Source organism: Castor canadensis, chromosome X (genome assembly GCF_047511655.1).
Source record: "Castor canadensis chromosome X, mCasCan1.hap1v2, whole genome shotgun sequence".
NCBI lineage: Eukaryota > Metazoa > Chordata > Mammalia > Rodentia > Castoridae > Castor > Castor canadensis.
Genome location: NC_133405.1, coordinates 17,271,152 through 17,292,647, shown reverse-complemented (window position 1 = coordinate 17,292,647; position 21,496 = coordinate 17,271,152). Strand labels below are relative to the sequence as shown.

The 21,496-nt window shown below is 38.0% G+C and overlaps 1 protein-coding gene across 5 annotated transcripts in view; it reads right to left on the bottom strand.

Moving 5' to 3' along the window:
- Positions 1-21,496, bottom strand: part of Arhgef6 (Rac/Cdc42 guanine nucleotide exchange factor 6) — a 100,922-nt gene that overhangs the window by 10,720 nt on the left and 68,706 nt on the right. For 3 of the 5 annotated variants that reach the window (XM_074063807.1, XM_074063805.1, XM_074063809.1), the window contains 7 exons: positions 11,618-11,756; positions 9,492-9,551; positions 7,389-7,535; positions 4,263-4,349; positions 3,415-3,493; positions 2,236-2,381; positions 1,099-1,236 (listed from right to left, as the gene is read on the bottom strand). In XM_074063807.1, coding sequence (XP_073919908.1) covers positions 1,099-1,236; positions 2,236-2,381; positions 3,415-3,493; positions 4,263-4,349; positions 7,389-7,535; positions 9,492-9,551; positions 11,618-11,756 — 796 coding nt within the window. The remainder of the gene's footprint in view (positions 1-1,098; positions 1,237-2,235; positions 2,382-3,414; positions 3,494-4,262; positions 4,350-7,388; positions 7,536-9,491; positions 9,552-11,617; positions 11,757-21,496) is intronic. The other 2 variants (XM_074063808.1, XM_074063806.1) reach the window with 1 other exon arrangement.

Here is a 21,496-nt window from a genome sequence, read left to right as displayed (position 1 = left end):
AAAGAAGAAAATTGGATGATCACAAGAACTGCAGATCAATTTCTAAGTAGTTCTGTGAGACTGTTTCCTGGCCAAATTCTGAATAGAGGTGTGTAATAAAACTTTAGTTCATGCATTATATCAGGTTGAAAGAATCAAAAAAGAAAAATCTTCCAGTGGCCAGATAATGTTCAATTTTTGCTGCACTAAGAGTTAGGGGCAACAATGAATTAAAGCAGAAGCATGGTGGTATAAATACAAACACACAAAAATTGTTTTATATATATATATATATATATATCATTGAAATACATATTTGATATAGAATTATATGCTCCCTTTGCACCAAAATTCTAAGGCTCATTTCATAAATGTCACCAACTTACTCTTCACTCAACAAGACCTATTTAAAGAAATTAATAAGTGAGCATCTTTTCTGAAATCTGAAACAATCAGAAATAGGTTAGAGAAAAAAACACTGGATGGAAATGGTAATGTGCTAACATAATTAGAGGAGACTGGTGACTGACATTTCTTGACTACAACTTATAGAGAAAGAAAAACCCAACCACCTTGAAATCCCCCACACTACCTAAACACCAACTGTCCCGTGAGCTTGTTGCTGAGAAGCCTCTCTGTAAAAATTCATTCTCCTTTCCCATTGTAGCAAATACTACTTTCATAGTTTGAACACATGGATGACTCCCCTAACTTTACGGACTTGGTTTAATACATCAAAACACCACAAAATGGAGAATTGGGTCTGTTTCGTAGGAAATCCAACTCCCAATGAAGTAGTTTTTGTTGTAGATGTGTGGGCATGGTTAACTAATTTAACGAATTATCACAATCACATAAACGGAAACCAGAGGCACTTCAGAAGGAGACTGGGGAAATGCGGGCAGTGAGCATAAGCCCTGTGAATATTCAATAAATATTTGTGGATGGATGGTGGGGGAATGGAAAATTAAGAAATCAAAAAAATGACCAAGTCTAGCAATTCAAGATTGACTGACATAGCACCTATTGTTAATTCTAGCACATTTTCACGGAGCTATGTACAATAAGCTACAAAATGAGCTTGTCAGAAGCATTTTATACCATATATAGCAAAATTACCTCTTTATAACCTAGTGCTGCTGATGGTCTAAGTGGAGGTGCAGGTCGTAGACAACTTAAACTCCATGGTTTTATAATTTGAGGAGGCTCCAAGGGTCCTCGGGGCTGTCCGGTAGAGCTAAAAGACTGGGAAAATGTCTGATGAGATGTTGGCAATCTGCCATCTGAACCCGACCTTGTGCCACACAGTGAGAGTACAATAGCTTCACTGGATCAACAAACACAACCATAGAAAGGGAAAGATGGAAAAACAAAGCCTCCCTTTGAGAACTGGCCCTTTCCACTTAAGATTATGAGGACTCTAAAAGATAGCACAAGATTCACTCAACATCCCCCAATCCTGGGCCCTTTCTCTCTTCTGCAACTTCTTTCAAGTCAGATTTTTTCCTCTGTAGGGAGGAAAGTGAAGTAACAGGCAACATTTGAGTTCGAGGCTGTGTTCAGCATTCCATTAGATGCTTAAATAGGTTATTTCATCAGAACAACCTATAACATCCACTTGGCAAAGTGAAGTGATTAGCTAAAAATTGGCAAAAACAAGATTTCAACCATGATTTGATGCCAAAGTCCATGGTCTGCCACCACAGCACATAGTAATCAAAACAGTAATTTTGGCATCCCAGGTTAGAGTGTTAAGAGACAACACAGCATCTCTTCCAGTTCAGTCAATGAAGTAAAATCTCATCCATTTGAATCCCATGAATTTAAAATTAGTGATAACTCAGAAGAAGACAACGCTAAGAGTTTGCCTTTGAGGAGGGTTATTGAGCAAATGGGAGAGCATGAGTGAGATGCATGGGAATGATGAAGCACAAAGGGAAGTAAAGCTGTTCTGACTGAGCACATTACGAATATGAGAATTAACAGATTAAGATGTTTATCACCAAACAGCTTAGTAGATTTCTGATTAGAAACACTTGGCTAGCAGTTAGTCAGAGTATCTTAATACTATCAAATAAAATCGCACACTTGTAAGTGAAAACTTTTTTCTTGTGGGGCTGAGGTTTGAACTTGGCCTCATGCTTGCTAAGCAAATGCTCTACCACTTGAGCAACCCCACAAGCTTGTAAGTCTTTAAGCAGACAAGATTTGATAAATGCCTTAGTAATTCCTGGACAGAGCAAATGCACGACTTACAGAATGAGCACTGCATGATGATGATGACGTTTTGGATAATGAACCGCTAGAAGCAGGTCCTCTGGTCAGTCTGCCTAGCTGCTCCAACCATTCCTGGAAGTCGTGGTTGCTGTTGCAATGGATCACAATTCTCTCTACTACATTGCCTGTATCACCGAGTTATAAATATTTGAAAACAAAAGGCAAGGAGAACCATGAGCTTGTCCTCTTTATCAACATACTCCCTGCAAATAGGACTCGAGTGTCTATTTGAGGCATCTTCATACCTATGGGGTAATGCTTTTGAAGTTCTATATTAAGAACAGACAAGCTGTAATAACAAAGCAAATGATGATTCATGTCTGCTTTAGAAAACTAGTCTTCATTTGTACAGCTTACAGTATCTTAGGAGTAAAACCTCATGATAAATAAACATACAATATGAAATTTTAAGCACATAATCCACTTACTTCATAATTTGAGAATATTGTACTAGCTCCCCCAGTATCAAAGTTGGAACAAGATCCAACTAAAACTGGCTACAACCTTTGTGCAAATATCAAGTCTTAGGCTCCTTATTGGGAAAGACAAGTCCAAGTAAGGCCAGAGGCCATCATCCCAGTCCTCACCACTGTGCCACATCAGTGCAAAAATTGCAGCCACTATATGTAAATGCATGGGCCTGCGAAAAGGGATAATAGTCCAAAATGTCAGGAAGCATTATCAAAACCTGGCATTTTGCTCAATTTGTGGAGAAAGTTTCCCGGCTTTTCAGCACTTTTTAGAAGTGCAACCAAGTCATGCTAATTCACAGGCTGATTTTAAGATTGCTAAAAAAGTCCACATCTTTGGCTCCTCTGCCACCATGGACTAGATGTGAGGGAGAGAGAGAGAGAGAGAAAGAGAGAGAGAGAGAGTTACATTTACATCAGCCATTTTGTTCTTTAGCTCCCACAAATAGCTTTTATGCAAGAGAAGATTGAAACTAATGGCAAAGCTAAGGCTTTCAAATAACCAGGAGACTTCTCTGTTCTATCACTGTACCCTAGTTATCCCAGGAAATGGAGTATACTTTGCCCTGTCCTTGTAAAACTTGCCCATGGACTACACAAGAGAAAATAATAGCATTTATTTATTTAAATTCCACTTCATTCCAAAAGGGATTTGAAGTAGCTACATGAAAAAGAGAAAATTACCTACCTGTGATTTCAAATGTGCAGTCATTCCCTTCAATTTCATCTAATCTAGTCACCACCAATCCTGCTATTGTTATTTTTCCCTACCAGAAAAAAGAACATTCGTGTTAATTCTGAGGTTGTATATATTTCTCTTAGATTTTTTGACCATCTTAGGAATCACTACCGACTTATGGCTGGGCCTATTTCTCTAATCTGTCAATAGATAATGCTTCCCTGTTCTAAATGCTAATCAGAGAAGAAAGCAAAGGGAAAATGTGGATTGTATTTGGCTAACACATCCTAAAACGTAAGATCAGGATTCAAAACAGTTTACTTTTCTAGCATAAAGTCTCATCACATAAATCGATAAGAAAGTAAAGGCTCAAATCTTATGAAAAGTAGTAATGGTGAGACCTGGTTATAACAAGCAATAATGAGTCGTAAGACTCTGTTTCTTGGGAGCAAACGGAAGGAAGTGTAATTTCCTAAGGAGTTTAAGGATTTGCTTCTTAGAAGCCTGAATTTATGTGATGTGACTGTAACAAGACAGACATAGGAGCAGGTGCCAGCTTTGTATTCTCTTGTAAAGATGTCACTGCTAATTGATTCAATTGTAGACTTAGATTTCTATTTATACATTCAAAACCTAGCTCATAACCAGAGCAGAAGATATACAAGACAAACTGATATTATATAAAGGTCTTTGAACTAAGGAACATCTGTTCTTAGAAGCTGTTTAATTGCAATCAAGGGTCAGCACATTCTGCCTTTGCTAGCCTGAGTTTTTAATGTCATGGTGGTGATGTCGCATCTGAATGGAAGCCTGTTTTCATACTGTCCTTCTATTTGGTTTATATGAAATCTACTAACCTGATAGATAAAGCCACTCATCCGGGGACTTGCAGATAACATTATCATGACATTTGAAAATAGCAAAAGGTACCGCTCCTCTTTTTCCTGAGTGGAATAAAAAACATTAAATGGCAAATAGAAATTGGACATTTTGTGCAAAGAGTTTCTGAAATCACTATAGACCTTACATAATCAACGGAAACATTAACAGTAATTTTAAAAAAGCACAATGAAACCTGTTGAAATCCTTTTAAGTAAAGGGAAAGGGGAATGAGGGAGAATGATGGTGGGGGCGAACGAAGCTTCCCTGTACTACGAATATACGCTAACAAAAATGTTAAAGAAAGGATATCGAACCTAAAGCACAAAATTTTACTTTGATATGAACATAAAGTCATAATTTCTCTCTCCTTCCTGTGCATACTGAGGAAACAAGTATGTATGCATTCTTGTCTCTAGGTTAATAAAACAAAAATATAATTTTCTTTTGAAAAGTGGTGAAATGAAGTGGTTTCCAAGAGGCAGGAAATTCATTATGCACTAATATGTAAATTTTCATTCAGAAACTGTTTTTATCATTAAGAATAGGATAATTAAGCAGAGTGCTTACTTTGCAAGTGCAAAGCCCTGAGTTCAAACTCCAGTCCCACCAAAAAAAAATAAAAATAGGATAATTATTGTATGCATGCAAAACAAAGAAGTAAATATATATTTTTAAGAAGTGTGTGTGTGTGTGTGTGTGTGTGTGTGTGTGTGTGTGTTTGGTGTTGGGGGGTCAAAACCAGGGCTGCTCACATACTAAACCACACTCTATCACTGAGCAACACTTCCAGCCCAATTTCGTGGTTTTCTTTTCTTTTCTTTTTTTTTTTTAAACTTGCTAGGCAGGCACTCTACCACTTTGTGCCATCTCACCAGCCTCTTTTGCTTTAGTTATTTTCCAAATATGGTCTTGTATTTTTGCTTGGGGCAAGGCCTGGACCTCAATCCTCCTATTTACACTCTGCTCCCCAGCTGGGATGACAGGCACTTACACCATGCTCAGATTTTTAGTTGAGATGAATTCTCAAGAACTTTTTGTCTGGGCTGGCCTCCTGATCTCAGCCTCCTGAGTAGCTAGCATTAAAGACATGAGCCACTGTGTTGGACCAATTTTGTGGTTTTCTTGACTGACACATAATAATTGTACGTATTGATACAGTACAGTGTGACATTTCAATTCATGTATACAGGGTATATTAGCATAACAGGGTAATTTGCATATCCACCATCTCAAATTTTATCATTTCTTTATGGTGAGCACATTCAAAATCTTCTCTTCTAGCTCTTTGAAGCTATCTAATGCATTATTTTTTTTGATGGTACTGAAGGAATCTTGACACATAAGGACTACTCTGAACCCCTTAAAAAGATATGCACACTTCTCCTCATGCCTGTCTCCATCTCCTTCCTACCATTTGAGAAGAGCAACCTTTTGAGGCAAAGTGTTCTAATAAGAACTCTGCATTCTCTCAAATCTTTCACTGGCCTACAGACATCTCTCCTCCTCCTTTCAGCAGCCTCACCTGTTTCACTAGTTTTTCCTCTTTTGCCTTTAACATATGTGCACCTCCTGTCCTAAAAGGCTGAGCTTGCCCCATGTGGTTCCTTATTCATAACATCTCATTTCTTGACATTTTATTGCCAAATTACTTGCTGCCTTCATTTTCTCTTCATTGATCCTCTTGAACTGCACTCCCCCACTGCTCTCTCAAAGTCATCAATAACTGCCTTCTAGCAAAATCCAATGGCCTCTTCTCAGTCCTCACATTCCTTGACCTCTGAACCTTCTGCAGCACTCAGCTTGCTGGACATTTTCAAGTGCTCCTCCAGGAATTCCATGACTCTATGACCTCTCAATACTTTTCTTTTCTTCTGTTTGTCTTTTTTTCCCCTGGCACTCGTTCCTCCTCCTTTCACCCGAGATGTTTATCCCAAAGATGTGAATGAGTAATGGCTAGCTCCACAGCATTAATCTTCCCCAGGGTCTCTGCATTGTCAATGAGATTGCCTATGAACCCAAAGTAATGAATCTCTGCCAGAGGCATGTCAGGGACTATAGGAAGATGTTGGGGGAGAAGGGAGACAACTCTAACACTCAATAAATCATACCAGATGACATAATCAACCTTTCTCCTCTCCCCTGGTCCCTTCCTAAAAGAAATAATCCATCTTCAGCCTCCTGTGCTTCTCTTTAGATATCTACTTCCTAGGAAGGCACATCTGTCAGGAACATCTAGATCTCTGCCTCTGCCTACCCTCTCACCCACAATTCCATGGTGCTTTAGTAGCTGCCTACAGAACATCTCCACCCAGATAGCTATAGTCTCTTGAAAGTGAACTGGGCTAAAATTGCATTCATCATCTTCTCGGCCATGGGTCACCCCTTCTTGTTTAGATCCCATCGAAATGTGTCTCTCAATTGACCCTTATGCTTCATTCCTTCTGCCTACATCTTTGTTGCAGGTGCTTCTCACTTGTCATCCTATCTGCCCTTTCTGTTTTTAGTCCCACCTCCACCTGATTATGGTTGTAAGATTAAGACTCAACCTAAGACAGTCCTTTCATCATGTCTCCTCTTGCCTGCTGCGTCCATCGGAACTACTCCAGCCTCATAACCAAGGTTCAACATAACATAACCTGGCTCAATCAATCTTTCCTTTCACTATTCCCAACACGCTCCTTGGGATTCTAACAATCTCCTTCCCTTACTGTCCTGCAAGGGAACAAAAGCCACATTCCTGTTCTCTCCTGAGATAACATCCTCTTTTCTTTCTGTGACCCTCTTCCTTGAATCTTATTCCCATAAGGTCTTCTCATTCTCTCCCTTCTCAGAACACGTATGGATTCTACTGTTGAGATTATACAATCTAACATTGACTATTATTGAGTTGGTTTTCTAGGTGTAACTTGTGTTTTAGGAAGCAGGGATGACTGCTTATTCTTCCTCCTATCTCCCACAGTACCCAACAGAGTTTGGGGCAAAGAACAGGTGCTCAGTTTTCTGATTTGAATATTTGAGCATTTGACCTTGATGGAAGGACAAATAAAGGAAGAAAACTATGAAAGATGGAAGAAGCAATGTTGAGATTTGAAACACATTACCTCACAGTTTCCATGCTGCACCATTACTTGTGACATAAAGATCACATTTCCCAAGGTTTTAATATCTTCCCCTTCCCATGCCTGAATAGGTTCAGAAAGTATTTGCAACTCCAGCTGTTTTCTCTTTCTCAGATCTTGGCACTGCCCCTACAGAAGCAAAATAGAACATACAGAATAGGAATTCTTAAGAAACAAACCCATATACCCTAAAACAAGATCAAGGTAAGATGTGACTTTTGACTCTCAGATTCCCATTGGATCCCCTATTTCTCACCCTAAATCTCATGACCGGACTATTCCTGACAGATTCATTCATTCTCTTAGTGTCTAAATCGTGTGAGGCAGTTACTTTTCATTCTGCCAAAGTGTCAAGAGAAAATGGCTTGCTCCTCCCTTCCTGTAAGGAGTCTAGGGAGATAAACAGCAAAATCTCCTCTAGCAGAGCCAGGCAAACAACAGGTAGATTCAGCTCTGCCAGGTGGTCCCTCACTCTTGCTCCTCTCTTCCTTGCCTATCTTTGGGTAAATAGGGTTTAAGTTACAGAGCAATTTTATTTTTCTGACATATGCTTACTTCAACAAGGTAGCTTGCTGACAATAACAAAAATAAAGAAAGGCTCCAAGCGTTAAGGAGAGAATTGCAAAAAGAACTCAAATGCATTCTTTATGCCACAGTGAATAAAACTGAATCAGTAATGAAACATATGCTTTATTTAGAGAGCAGCAATAGATTGCTATGAAAATACTAAGTTAATTTTAATCCTAAAAGGATTGGAAAGAGGAGATACAACTGAATTTCATGATGACAAACTGGAAATTCAAACTAAGAAACAATTTACAGTTTGCCAATACTATGTGAATATAAACACCATAGTGTTTATAGTTAAATATAGTTATATATTATATATATTTATATACACATATATATATTTAAATCTCTCCTTCAGAAAGTGTGAGGTTATCTTAGAGTAATTTAACAGCATTCATCCCCAAATGAATGCAAAAATAAGCATATGGTTAGTTAAGTTACTGTTTCCAAATGAATGTGATGTGAGTTTTTTGGAAGTGATTTTTCTCTAAAATCTCTGCTGCCTCATTCAGCTAAATGAAGACTTGAAGAAATAAATATACAAAGTGCTCAGAGTGGGAATAAGTATATCACGGCCATCAAAGCAAGTTTCATAACACGATGAGAAGGAAACAGTTTTTTAAGGAGGCATTTTATAACCCACTTACATAGGAAAAGTAAAATAGACTATAAATTATAATAAATGCTGTCGGTTTGACTGAGCTCTATTAGGTTGAGCCATGTAAAACTGCCAGTATTTGACTGTCTTTGACCTACAACAGCACAATTTTAATCTAACACCTTACTCTGTCTTCAACTTACTGTTTAATGATAGACATGTCAGTTACTGATCTTTCAACAGCAGTAAAAATGAGGTGATGCTAAATGTGACATCATAACCTTACAGCGAGGATCCATAACCGAACATTGATCCAAATCATTTATAATGCTACAGAAATGTCAAACGTGTAGCTAAACTTAACCAATCACCCAAAATAAAGTTTTCTTTCCTTCTAAAATGGCACCAAGTGGTTTTGCATCAGTGGGTTCAAGAAGACACATAAAACATGATGCCCGAGATATAAGATTACAAGTACCTTTGGTAGCAATCTATATAAAGCAATTGCATTTTAGTACAGTGCTTCTTTTTTATATGCAAAGAACAAACTTGCATCTTTTGGTATAAATAGTTGAATCCATTGTTGAAGCCAATTGGTGAATGACGAATTATATAGACACATGTTAAGCAATGGGGATAAAGACAAAGAGACAAAGGAAACTCCCCACCTACACACCAATGCTTAATGTGGCTGAGACTTCAAGTGTGATTGCTTTATACCCTTAGCCTGGTAACCTTTCATAGGTAAGCTTGATTTTTGGGGGACAAAAATGAAGTGAAACAATCACTGCGATACTGTCATGAAAGCTTATTGTTTCCATTCTGCAGACCTTTGCATAAACAAAGAAACATTGACACAAATCACTCAGGACCAAAGTGTATAAAATGGAGAATGACAATTTTAGAGCTTCACCTACCATGAGCACTTTAAATGCTATGATTGCTTTCAGAATATCCTGGTGGTCTGGATGAGTATCCTATCAAAGGAACACATTCAAAAGCAATATTAGAGGAGAATGGATCACCAGTTGTCAGGGGCTAAGGGGAGCAGGAAGGTATGGTTGCAAAAATCTAGCAAGAGGGAATTGGGAGGGGGGTGATGAAATCGTTCTGTATCTTGATTCTAGTAGTGATAACATGAATCTATACCTGTGTTAAAACTCATGGAATTGTCAACCAAAAGAAAATTTACTAATTGCCTAATTATTAGTACTACTGAGATTCCAAATGCTACTGCATTTCTAAATCCTGAAATTATCGCACAGTACAATTTATTTTTAAGACAGTTCATAGCATATATTTAGTAACAATATAGTAGGTGTCATTATTAAGGTAAGAGTTTCCCATTTCCCTTTTTGCAAAATAGATATGTAATAGTAAATATAATATTAAATAATTACATGGGAGGGACACCATTGGGTCATCGAGTGGACCTGACATCGAGGCACAGGGGATAGATAGATAGGTATATCTCCCCTGGAGTAATGAGAAGGCCACATCTGCTTAACCAGTCTGAGAAAGCATAGAGCTGCTCAGGCTAGGGGTCCGACACAAGCCAAGAATGGTACTGTTCATAAGAAGGTCAGTTTGCAATCCCTCATGGTAAAATTTCTCCTTACTCACACAAGCGGGCAGCTAGAATTTCAGGTTCTATTCTGCTATTAGTTAGCAATCGTGCCAAGCAATCGAAACATGGATAAAGAGTTTCGTGCAATGGCACACTAGCATGAGGGGGTGTTTTATCTGATGGTGGGAAATGGAAAGCAGTCAAAGTCAAGGTGACCTCATGGAGGCAGGGCCTAGAAACAGGCTCCACTGCAAGGCCAAGATCAAGGATTCAGGTATTGGGAGGATGCTTCTGCTTCCTTGAGGGGGGCAGTCTTTCCAAATTAAATGCACTATTTGTATGTCAGCCTTAACAGAAACTGAGGCCACGAGTTTCTGTATTTTTGTGATAAGCAAGGAGGGACAAACCTCAAACGGTTTAGTGAACTGGTTTAGCTTATGGAAAGGCATTCAGAGGTCAACACCTTCCCAGGCCCCAACTGAAATTTCATTCCGGCCAGCTTCACTCAGTAGCTCCCCACTGCCTTTTGCTTTTAGGCAGGTCAAATACCCTGAGAATGTGGTTTCACTCAGAGTAGATGCTTTCAGTCCTTACAAACGCTGACAAGCCTGGCAGCTTGCAAACTTTTTCTTTAAAGATAATCAACCCTTTTAAAACCTCAAAACCTTTCCCCAGACACAGGAAGAGCAACTAGGGTAAACACAGCCTCTCCCACCCACACCTCCATACCCCACGCACAATCACGAAAGAACAGCTCAAGGAGCTATCCCTGCTGACTGGTTTTTAATTACAATAGGATTTTGGCTCTTGATGAAAAATATTCAATGGTCAGGTCTTGCTGCATATCTTAATACTTAGTGAAAAGATTTTAGGTTGCAAGTAGACTCAGAGTTTATAAACAAAAATGTGAGGGAACTTTGATGTAGATGTATTGATTAGAGATATACTAATTTTGGATCCATTTACTAATATTGGAAGAATACCAGAATCTTCTATTGTAATCCAGAGTCACTGGATTACAAACACTGAATGATTGCAGTGTTCTAGAAATATATATTCCTGTCTGCTTTGAACATGTTCTTTGTTAGTTCTGATGTTGGCTTTACCTCCCACAATAAAGTTGGTTAATGTGCCAGAACAAAAGAGATTTCTAGATCTGGTTTTCATTGAACCATCATCACCTGATCAGAGGACAAAAGAAAACCTAAGTCAACCAGTAAGCATAGACTGCAGGGAAGCAACCAGACCGAGGTTTGGAAGAGAAAATGGATGAGGGCGCATGATCATGGCAGGAAAAAATGGGAATCTTATTTTGTTGCATAAAAAGGAAAATTAAAAGCCTAAAAAAAGAAAAGGTTGTTGGGTCAAGTAAATTTTGAATCCTTAGCAAGGCTAGGATGGAGGCAGACTGGCTGCTCCCTCCAGAACGGAGGAATTTGGAAGGAGGACTTGGAAAAACTCATCACTTTCCCTTACCTCCATATGCCGTTCCAACTCCTGCAGGAGAGTGACATATTTTTCTAGGCGCATGAATGGTTTGCTGAGGCTTGTGGTTAAAATGAGGATCCCTGGGCTTGATGCACCTTGATTTTCCATGAATTGTTCCAGATCATCGCTGACAAAAGAGTGGATAAAGTTGTGTTACTGCTGAACATCTCATGTGAAGCGTTCACAACCTAATATCATTTTACTTACTTCTCACACTATAAAATCAAAGAAAACTTTGTTTCACTTGCCCAAGTGCTGGTCAATTCATTTCAACTCAATTCAACCAGCTTTCGTTCAGTTCCTCTTGTGCCAACAGCCCTGTGCCCAGCACCCGGGCTCCCATGGTTGACAAGGCACTTGTGATCCCAGGTGTTATTTACTCATTTAACACTGATTGAGCATCTACTAAGTGACAGGCTCTGTCCTCTGATGGGGACATAGCAGTGAACAAAGACAAAAATCCCTACCCTTAAGGAGCCTGCACCCAGGAGGATGAGGTGTAGAGCCTATCAAATGACCTCAACCTAAGGTTTAAAAAATACATTTTCTAAGTCACTTCAAGCAGCCTATTTACTTTCTGGTCAGATGCCAAGGTCAGCGACTCACTAAGAGCTCCTTATCACCCACTTGGAATGTTCTAGAATGAAGTCATACATTCAGGTGGCAGTGTGTTGACATAGTTAACCACTAAGTAGCTTAGCCCAAGATCTGAATCTAGTGCTGCCGGCTGTCTGAACACTTCCAGAAGGCAGAAAGTTGATGAAAAATTTAGAATATTTCATGAATTATGTCCTGTAAATATATAATGCTCAGCTGCTGCTTTCTCTGCCTTTTAGCACCCTCCCAGCTTATCTCCTTTCCATCCATAGGGGTGATGAGTGCAGCAAGGTCATTTTAATATGCATTTAAGAAAAGTATAATTAGAGAAAGAAACCTACTGCTTGACAATATGTCTTGAAATCTTTGCTGTCTCCCTTGAGCACTTGACCTCAATGGCTATCTATGTAATACATAACCATCCAGTTCCAAATCCTGCAGACTGTCATTGCAGTCCCATTGCATTCCTCCTCAAGAACTTCTAAGTGCCTTACAAGGTCAGGTCCTAAATTTTTAGACTGTTATTGGCCTCACCACTCTTTCTCACCATGAACCCCCTACTGAAAAGTGGCCTACTTATTCTTCCTAGATCTTATCTTTTGCAGTGGTTCCCAATTGTGGTGTGTTGCCACAACTTGTGAAGTACGTTCCAAAAAACTTGCTGTGGGTAATAAAGCAGTAGGGGAGGTGGGAATGGAGTAGATTGCAGATGATCCCTGTTAGTAATAAACACTCTCCTTCCTTGGGCTTCTGGGAATAACCAAGGATGGAGTTGCAGCTAACACACTAGCAGCCTTGACTCATGCAGTAACATGTGTACATCAGAGGAAAACAGGGCAGACAATGGCTGCCTTCCTGGAAGCTAGATCATGTATAGATGGTAATGCCGAACTCTCACTGCTGGCTGATTGTTTTATCAATTTTCACAGTTCTGTTCAAAAGCTGCAGTGGAGGAGGAAGTGTCCTGGACTTGGAGTTATAAAGCAGATTTGGCAACCCTGGATGAGTTGCCTGAGCCTCAATTGACTCATTAGTAAAAAGAGAGATAAAATCTACTTTGTAATAAAATTGTGCAGATTAAATTAGTGGGGTTTGTAAGGCTACTATTTTATGCTAAGATCTTTAAGTGTATTCGTTCTTCCTTAATAGTCACAGCAACATTTCAACATAGGTGTTATCTCTATTTTTCAGATGAGAAACCTGAGATTCAGGAAGGGTGACAGCTCCTAAGTAGCTATGGTCAGCTTCATACCTAGGTTCAAAGTCAAAGCCTCAGATGTTTCCACAGCACCACCCTGTCTCTCTACAGAAACAGATTTTGTAAACTTTAAAGAAGTCAATCCATGCATCATTATTCCAAAACAAATACCTTGTTAAAATCTAATCTTTAAAAGCTATGAGTACCTGTGATTTCCAACTTAATGGATATTCAATTGATGTTTAATTTCCAGTTGAGAGCATGAAGTAGATAAAGAGGTTTAAAATTCAGCACATATAAACTATAATTAGGAAAATAACTTGGGCTTGGAGAGTGCATTTGAGTAGAAATACAATCTGGGGAGAATTGCTGTCCTAATTTCAGTTTGGTAAGCAAGTCTTAGGTTTCTTCCATGTTTGAATGACTGCCACTTGCCATTAGTCTGCTTTTATTGATTAAAGGTTACAATAATTAAAAGCAAATGGTTCGGGACACTTTTTTATTGCTTTCCATGAAGGACTCTAATTTCTAGGCTTGCTAAATACTATTAAGGTGAGTTTTAAAAATTTTCAAGAGGAGATCACTGTCTTAGATTAGAACACAGGTTATTGGCGAAACAAGAAAATGTTACCAGTGCAACAAAAAAAGTTGTCTTATAGAGACACTCTGTTATTATGATAAATTGATCCTAAAAGATGCATTTACTTCACTAAGTTGAATACACCAACTAATATCACTGTGCACAAAATATACAAATGCATATTACTATACCAAAGAACAATCTGTCTTCAAAATGCAGTTTTTAATTTTACATAGCCTGTTTAAATGGCAGTGGGTTAAGACTTGCATTTGAAGTTTGACATGTTCTGAATATGTGATGTGATTCATTAGAAGCAGTTCTAGGTGTGTGAATGTTGTTAAAACTCAACATACATTTTTCTCATAGAATGCATGGTAGATGAGGCTCTATTACATTCTGGGTTGGACTGGAAAGCTGGACGAAACTACTCAACATTATAATAACACTATGGCCTTACCCACCTCACATAGCAGTGCTTGTATGGAATTTTTGTGTAGATTTCTAACTTGATCATGATGTTACCCAGCAGAGGGTGCCCACCTCATTTCCTCCCCACCAGGATTTCCTGGGAATTGTTGTGGCCTACAAATGGGAGTTGGGATACCATGACCTCTAGACAGTGGACAATTCCAGGGGTGCTCTCCCTTTTTCATTTCCCAGTTCCCAAGATTAGGTTGTCTGCTTTTTGTGTCCCCACCACTTTTGGTGATTGTTCTCATTCCCTCCTCTGGTTCCCCAACAACACAAAGAAAACTTAATAATTGAGACTTAGAATTTTTTCTATGCTCCTTGTCCCCAAGTACACGTTTTTGGGGGGTTTTCTCAAACTCATCATTGCTGGCAGCAATGGTAAACAGAGAGTGACGAAAACTAGCAAGAAACAAAGTACTCAAGGTGTTTGTGGTAGTTGTTGCTACTGAGACGGAAGTGAGGTCCAGATCTTAGAGCCAACTCTTTTTTCCCCCAGTGCTCGCTTTTAACCCTCTCCCTCCTGTAAAAGAAGGACACTACACCCACCTGCAACTCTGAAGCATGGGGAGGAAGTGGGTATTTTTGTAAGGGAGAAGTTATTCCCAGGAAGAGCGAAAAGCTACCTTAGCAAGTCAGCAGGGGAGAGAGAGGGGAAATCCCAAAAGACCTCACACAGGTGACAACAAAAGACTGAGGCAGCCATTGGAATATATGTAAATATGGGGACAAAGCAAGGTTGGGGTCTGATTATATATCCGAATTCAGGTAATACTTTACTTTTCAAACAAGGTACCTGTGTGCAATCATACTTTTTTAAGGCTGGATGCCTTCTCAAGAGCAATTGTTGAGAGTATTTCTGGTTTGATATTGCCACCTACAGACCCAAAGGGAGAAGTTCACTGGAACTTTACACCTTCAGCAAGGGGAGAACAGAAATCCACCAATGTCCAAATTTCAAGAGAGCCATCATCAAAAAGATTTTAATAAAAATTTTCTGTGAATTTCATTCAACTGTGCTTTGCCTAGTTAATAACATATTAGAGGCAAAGCACAGTTGAATGAATGTGTTATTATAAATGACAAAAAGATACAGGCAAAATAGCAGAAATTATATTAGAAGTACATTTGAGAAACACCTAAAGTATTTTAATTTAATTTTCATCCTGTACATGTAAATAAATAAGAAAATAGAAATTTAGTTCTATGAAGACTCCATCAAGTCTCTCATCATCTGAAGGGATATAAAATTCACACACAAAAAAACCTACCACTAACCAGAATCAAGCAAACAAGGTATCACTGAAAATCTTTAAATCAATTGTGGAACAAATATTAAATCATAATGGTTGAAGAAATCTCTACTGTTATTTATAAAATTAAATTCCTAACATACATAAATGCAGTCACTAATATTATAGCATACAGAATTACAACAGAAATTTCTCGAAACACCACAGAAAATCTACCATTTGAGGGAAACCATTTCTTGCCATATTTATGCAGAATTGCTATTCTTATATAAAAAGGGGAAGAACCCGTGCTCATGTAAATAGCTAACATGATGGGGAGCTCATGGAATTGGTATGAAGGAATTTGCCATTATGCAAATGGGACATTTATACATTCATTAAAGGAAAGATGCAGTGGAACCATTTTTTCTTTATTATAGATATGTTGTAAAGTGTGAAAACATTCCTAGAAATGATAAAAATAAGTTTAGGACTATGGTTCCCTCTAGTGAGAGGAGAGGAGCAGGAAATGTCGGAAAGTGCACAGACCACTTGAATTGCATCTATAATTTAGTTCTAAAGATGAATAGTGGGTATGTACATTATGTCTGTTCTTTACATGCTTGAAATTTTTCATGGTTTTTTTCCCTAAAAAGCAATCAGAAGCTGATAGGTAGAAGATGAATAAAGTTGATATGAGGCACGATGTCAGTTACCTCATGCTGCATGCTGGGTACTTTGTATACATTATTCCATTTAATCCTCACATCAACCCTACATGGCAAGTGGCTTAGTCTCATTTTCTAAGTAAGGAGACTAGAACTTAGACGTTAAGCGAATTGCCTTGGGTAACATAGCTTCTAAGTGGTAAAATTTCAGACCGAGACAATATAAAAATGGAAAAGTATTTAAGCTCAGATCAGGTAGAAGCACATAATGACTTAAAAGGAGATGTTTGGGCTAGAGGTGTGCCTCAAGTGGTAGAGCACCTGCCTAGCAAGCACAAGACCCTGAGTTCAAACCTCAGTACAAACAAAACAAAAACCAGTATGCCAAAAAAAAAAAAAAAAAGGAAATGGTAGAGTCCCACTTCAGGGTGGTGGCATGACATGTTCATTGGACCCACATCCCAGTAAAACAATTATAACTGGTGCAAATAATAAAGTGATTTAAAGTCTTTAGACTTGTTCTAGTGGCATATGATAAAGAAACATTGGTTCAAGAAAATGTACAAGAACTCATGAAGAACAAGGAGAGTTTGTAGCATCTGAGCCACAACCTGTTGTCTCATTCTCTCCCTTCTTCCCAGCTCAGCATGACAGATGCTCAGCTCCAAGCAAATGTGGCCAAGAAAACAGGCTTCTTCATCCCTCAGCTCCTAATCACCAAAAGTGACAGGCCACAACACATCTCATCCTCTCCAACTCTGAGTAAGAGACTAAAATTCCCAGTAAATGTGGCTGAGAGGCAGGAAGTTGCCTTTGTCTAGCCCCTATACATAGGACTGGCAGGCTAGAAATACTCGGTCCAATCACCCTCGCTCCAGCTCACCCAATAGAGGTTCCAAGTCAGGAGAGGCAAGCTGGAAAGACCTATCCCAGTGCCCAGAATAGTGACTCAGAGATTTTGCCAAGGGATACAGGCAGTCTAGAGAGAGAACTCTGAAGCTCTCCACAAAAGAACTGGTTTTATTTGAAAAAGAATGCAGATATATTCAAGCTTAAGGGTTCTGACAAAAACAATTGAGATTCTGGTAGTAAGCAAATAAAAGGAGACTGGAAGTTCCTCTTACTTAAGAGGCACTACCTATTGTAACTAGGTCACCAGAGAACCAAGGACAGAGACAGCTAGGAATTGCTAAGGAGAGTTAGCACAAACCTCAAACTCTGATATCAAAAACTATCCCTGCAGGCTTGGTATGTGGTTCAAGTGGTAGAACGCCTGCCTGGCAAGTGTAAGGCCCTGAGTTCAAACCCTTCCCCCCAAAAAAACTACCTCCTGCTTGAGCTTAATTAGATCACATAGTAGAATAATATATGCCCCAGAGAACTGACAGAAAATATTAGAGCCAATCAGCTGGAAATTAGTGGAGACCAACATCTGAAAAGAATCCAAATTGGGCTTAACTGAAATTAGGGAAAGAGAAAGAGAATCTAGCTCAAACCACTGTCATTCCAGGGTGACAGCATGCCTGTGCCACTGTGAGGAAACAGACTTCAATAAAATAGTCCAATCAAGTTACTAAACAAACAAATAAGCAAACAGCAGCCTAACAAGCCCCAGAGAAGGGATAATTGAGTTAGTATCTGGGGTTGTAAAACCTGAAGTTATCTAAAATACCTGGTTTTCAACCCTAAAAACTATGTGGCATGTGAAGAAACAGGGACATGTGACCCATAAACTGGGAGTGGGGAGTTGTGCATGGGAATAAGAGACAACAGAAATGATCCATGAGAGCAACACAATGTTAAATAATCAAAGACTTTATTATAAATATGTTCAAAAAACAAAAGGAAACCATGCTTAACTATGTAAAGAAATCAATGTCTCATTGACCAGAGAATGTCAATACAGAGGTAGAGATTATGAAAAAGAACCAAGTGAAAAAAAATTTTAATTAAAAAATATCATTGCTAATTATACAAAACAGGCCACCAGCTGGACTTGACTCGTTGGCAGAATACTGAGAATTAGCCACATTTTATGTATTGGTAAGCACTGACATTCATTCATGGTTTGTTTTTGTCATTATTCAGTAGATTTGAGGAGGCCTGAGTTCATTGGTCCTTTTTGAACTCTGACAGGTATTTTAGATCATTATTTCAACAGTATTCTTTCAAAATGGCACATATATTTTGCTTTTAAAAAGAGCTGAAAATGTAAATACTGTGTGCTGTAAGAATTATACATTTCAAACAGTGGAGTCTCATAAAAAGTTTAAAAAGTATTACAGATGATATTTAAATTTTCCTTAGAAGGGCTCAACAGACGATCTGAATTGACAGGAATAAAAATCAATGAACTCAAAGATAGATTGATTAAAATTTATAATCTGGAAAACGAGGAGAATAAAGAAAAACGAACAGTCTCAAGGAAATGTGGACATTTTTAAAAAACATGGGACATCTCTAAGTACAACATATGTATAATGGGAGTACAAAAAGTAGAGGAGAGAGAAATTATTCAAAGAAATAATGACTGCCAGTAGCTAGTGGCTCATTCCTATAATCCTAGCTACTTGGGAGACTGAGATTGTGAAGATCATGGTTCAAAGCCATCCCGGACAAATAGCTCATGAGACCCCCCATCTCCAAAAAAATAAATAGAGAAAAATGAGCTGGAAGTGTGGCTCAAGCAGCAGAGCACCTGCTTTGCAAGAATGAAGCCCTGAGTTCAAACTCCAGTCCCACTTAAAAAAAATAAAGAAATAATAAAAGATAAAGAAATAATGACTAGATAATATTGAGGAAAATATTAATGTACACATCTAAGAAGCTCAATGAATCCTAAATAATATAAAAGCAAAAAATCCACACTCAGACAAATTATAGAAAAATATTGAAAGACAAAGAGAAAATCTTGACTATAAAAAGAGATAAACAACTCATAATGGGTTAGGGAATCTAGGTAGTATCATCAACTTCTCATCAAAATTGTGGAGGCTGAAGACAGTGGACTGACATATTCAAAGTGCTGAAAGAAACAAAACCACCAACCAAAAACTTTATGTCCATTCAAATTATCGTTCAAAATTGAAGGTGGGATGAAAACATTTGCAAACAAAAACTGAGCAAATCCTTTGCTAGGAAACCTATCTTACCAAATGAAGGTCTTCAGGCTGAAAGCAAGCAAATTCATATATAAATTTAAATTCACATATATAAACAAAGAGCAGCAGTAAAGATAATTATGCAACTATGGAGTTGGGCAACAATGGCTCACATCTATAATCCTAGCTACTTGGGAGGCTGAGATCAGGAGGATCACAGTTTGAGGCCAACATGGTCAAACAGTTCATGAGACCCCCATCTCCAAAATAACCAGAGCAAAATGGACTGACCAGAGGAGTGGCTCAAGCGGTACAGCACCTGCTTTTCACGACCCACCCAAAAAGTATGCAATTATGAAAGATGGTATAAATACATACTTCTTCTTAACTGATATACAAGCTAAAAGAATTATATAAGAGATCTCTTCTACAAGAAACCAGCTCTCTTCTACAAGGAACTCTAAAAGAAGTTCTTCAAACTGAAAGGGACATTAATAAGTAAGAAGAAAACACAGACAAGTATAAAACTCATTAGTAAGAGTAACTATACAGACAAATTTAGAATGCTATAATATTGTAAACATGTTATACGGCCTGTTCATAGCTCTAGTATAAATGCTAAAAGCATGGCAATTGAAAAATAACTATTAATATGTGAATAGAAAGGCAATATAAAAAGATATACAATGGGACATTAAAATTTCAAAATGTGAGAAGAAATTAAATGCAAATATAGAATTTGGGCTATTTTTTGGTGGGGCTGGTGGGTTTGAACTCAGGGCTTCATGCTTGCAAAGCAGGAGCTCTACAGCTTGAGTCACACCTTTAGTCAAAGTATACAGTTTTTATTAGTATATTTGGGTTTCTTTTTTGTTGGTGTTTCTATTCTTATCTTTATGATCATGTTAGTTTATCATTTCAAAATAGCTTGTTATCAACAAAATATGTTTTTTGTAACTTTCATGGTAACCAAAAAGCAAAACTCTATAATAGACAAACAAAAATAGTAAGAAAGGAATCAACACACACTACCAGAGTAAATCACTTAACCACAAAGGAAGACTGTGAGAGAGTGAAAAAAAAAGGGAAATTACATTCAAACTCAAAAACAAGTTACAAATGGCTGTAGTAAGATCTTATCTATGGGCAATTACCTTGAATGTAAATAGATTAAATTCTCCAATTAAAAGACATAAAGCAACAGAATGAACTTAAGAAAACAAGACCCACCTATATGTTCACTTCACCATAGACTGAAAGTGAAGGGATGGAATAAGATGTACCATGCAAATGGAACCCAAAAGGAAGCAGGAGTAGCCATGCATAAAAGAGACTTTAAATCAAGAGCACTAAACAGAGAAAAGAAAAGTCATCATATAGTGATAAAGGGCTCAATTCAGCCAGAATAAATAACAATTCTAAATACATGTGCATCCAATATCAGAGCACCCAAATAGTTAAAGCAAATATTAAAAGACCTAAAGGTAGAGACAGTCTCTAATACAATAAAAGTATGCAACTTTAACAGTCCACTTTCAGTAATGGACAGATCATCTTAACAGAAAACCAACAAAGAAACAACACAGTTTAATTGCTAGACCAAATGGACCTAAATGACATCTACAGAACATTCCATCCAACAGCTATAGAACACACATTCTTCTCAGAGGCCTGTGGAACATTCTCCAAGATAGACTGTATGATAGACCAAAAACAAAGTGTCAGTAAATTTCAAAGAATTGAAATTACGTTGATTATCTTTTCCAACCATGATGCAATAAAACTAGAAATTGACAACAAGAAAACTTTGGAAAATATACAAATGCATATAAATTAAGCAACTTACCCTTGTATAACTAACAGATCAAGGAAGGATTCAAGAAAGATACTGAAGTCTCTTAAAACAAATGAAAATGAAGACACAACATATCAAAATCTAAGGGGTTACAGCAAAAGCAGTACTTAAAGGGAAGCGTATAGCAAGCAATGTTCACATCAAAAAAGTAGAAAGAGCCGGGAGCAA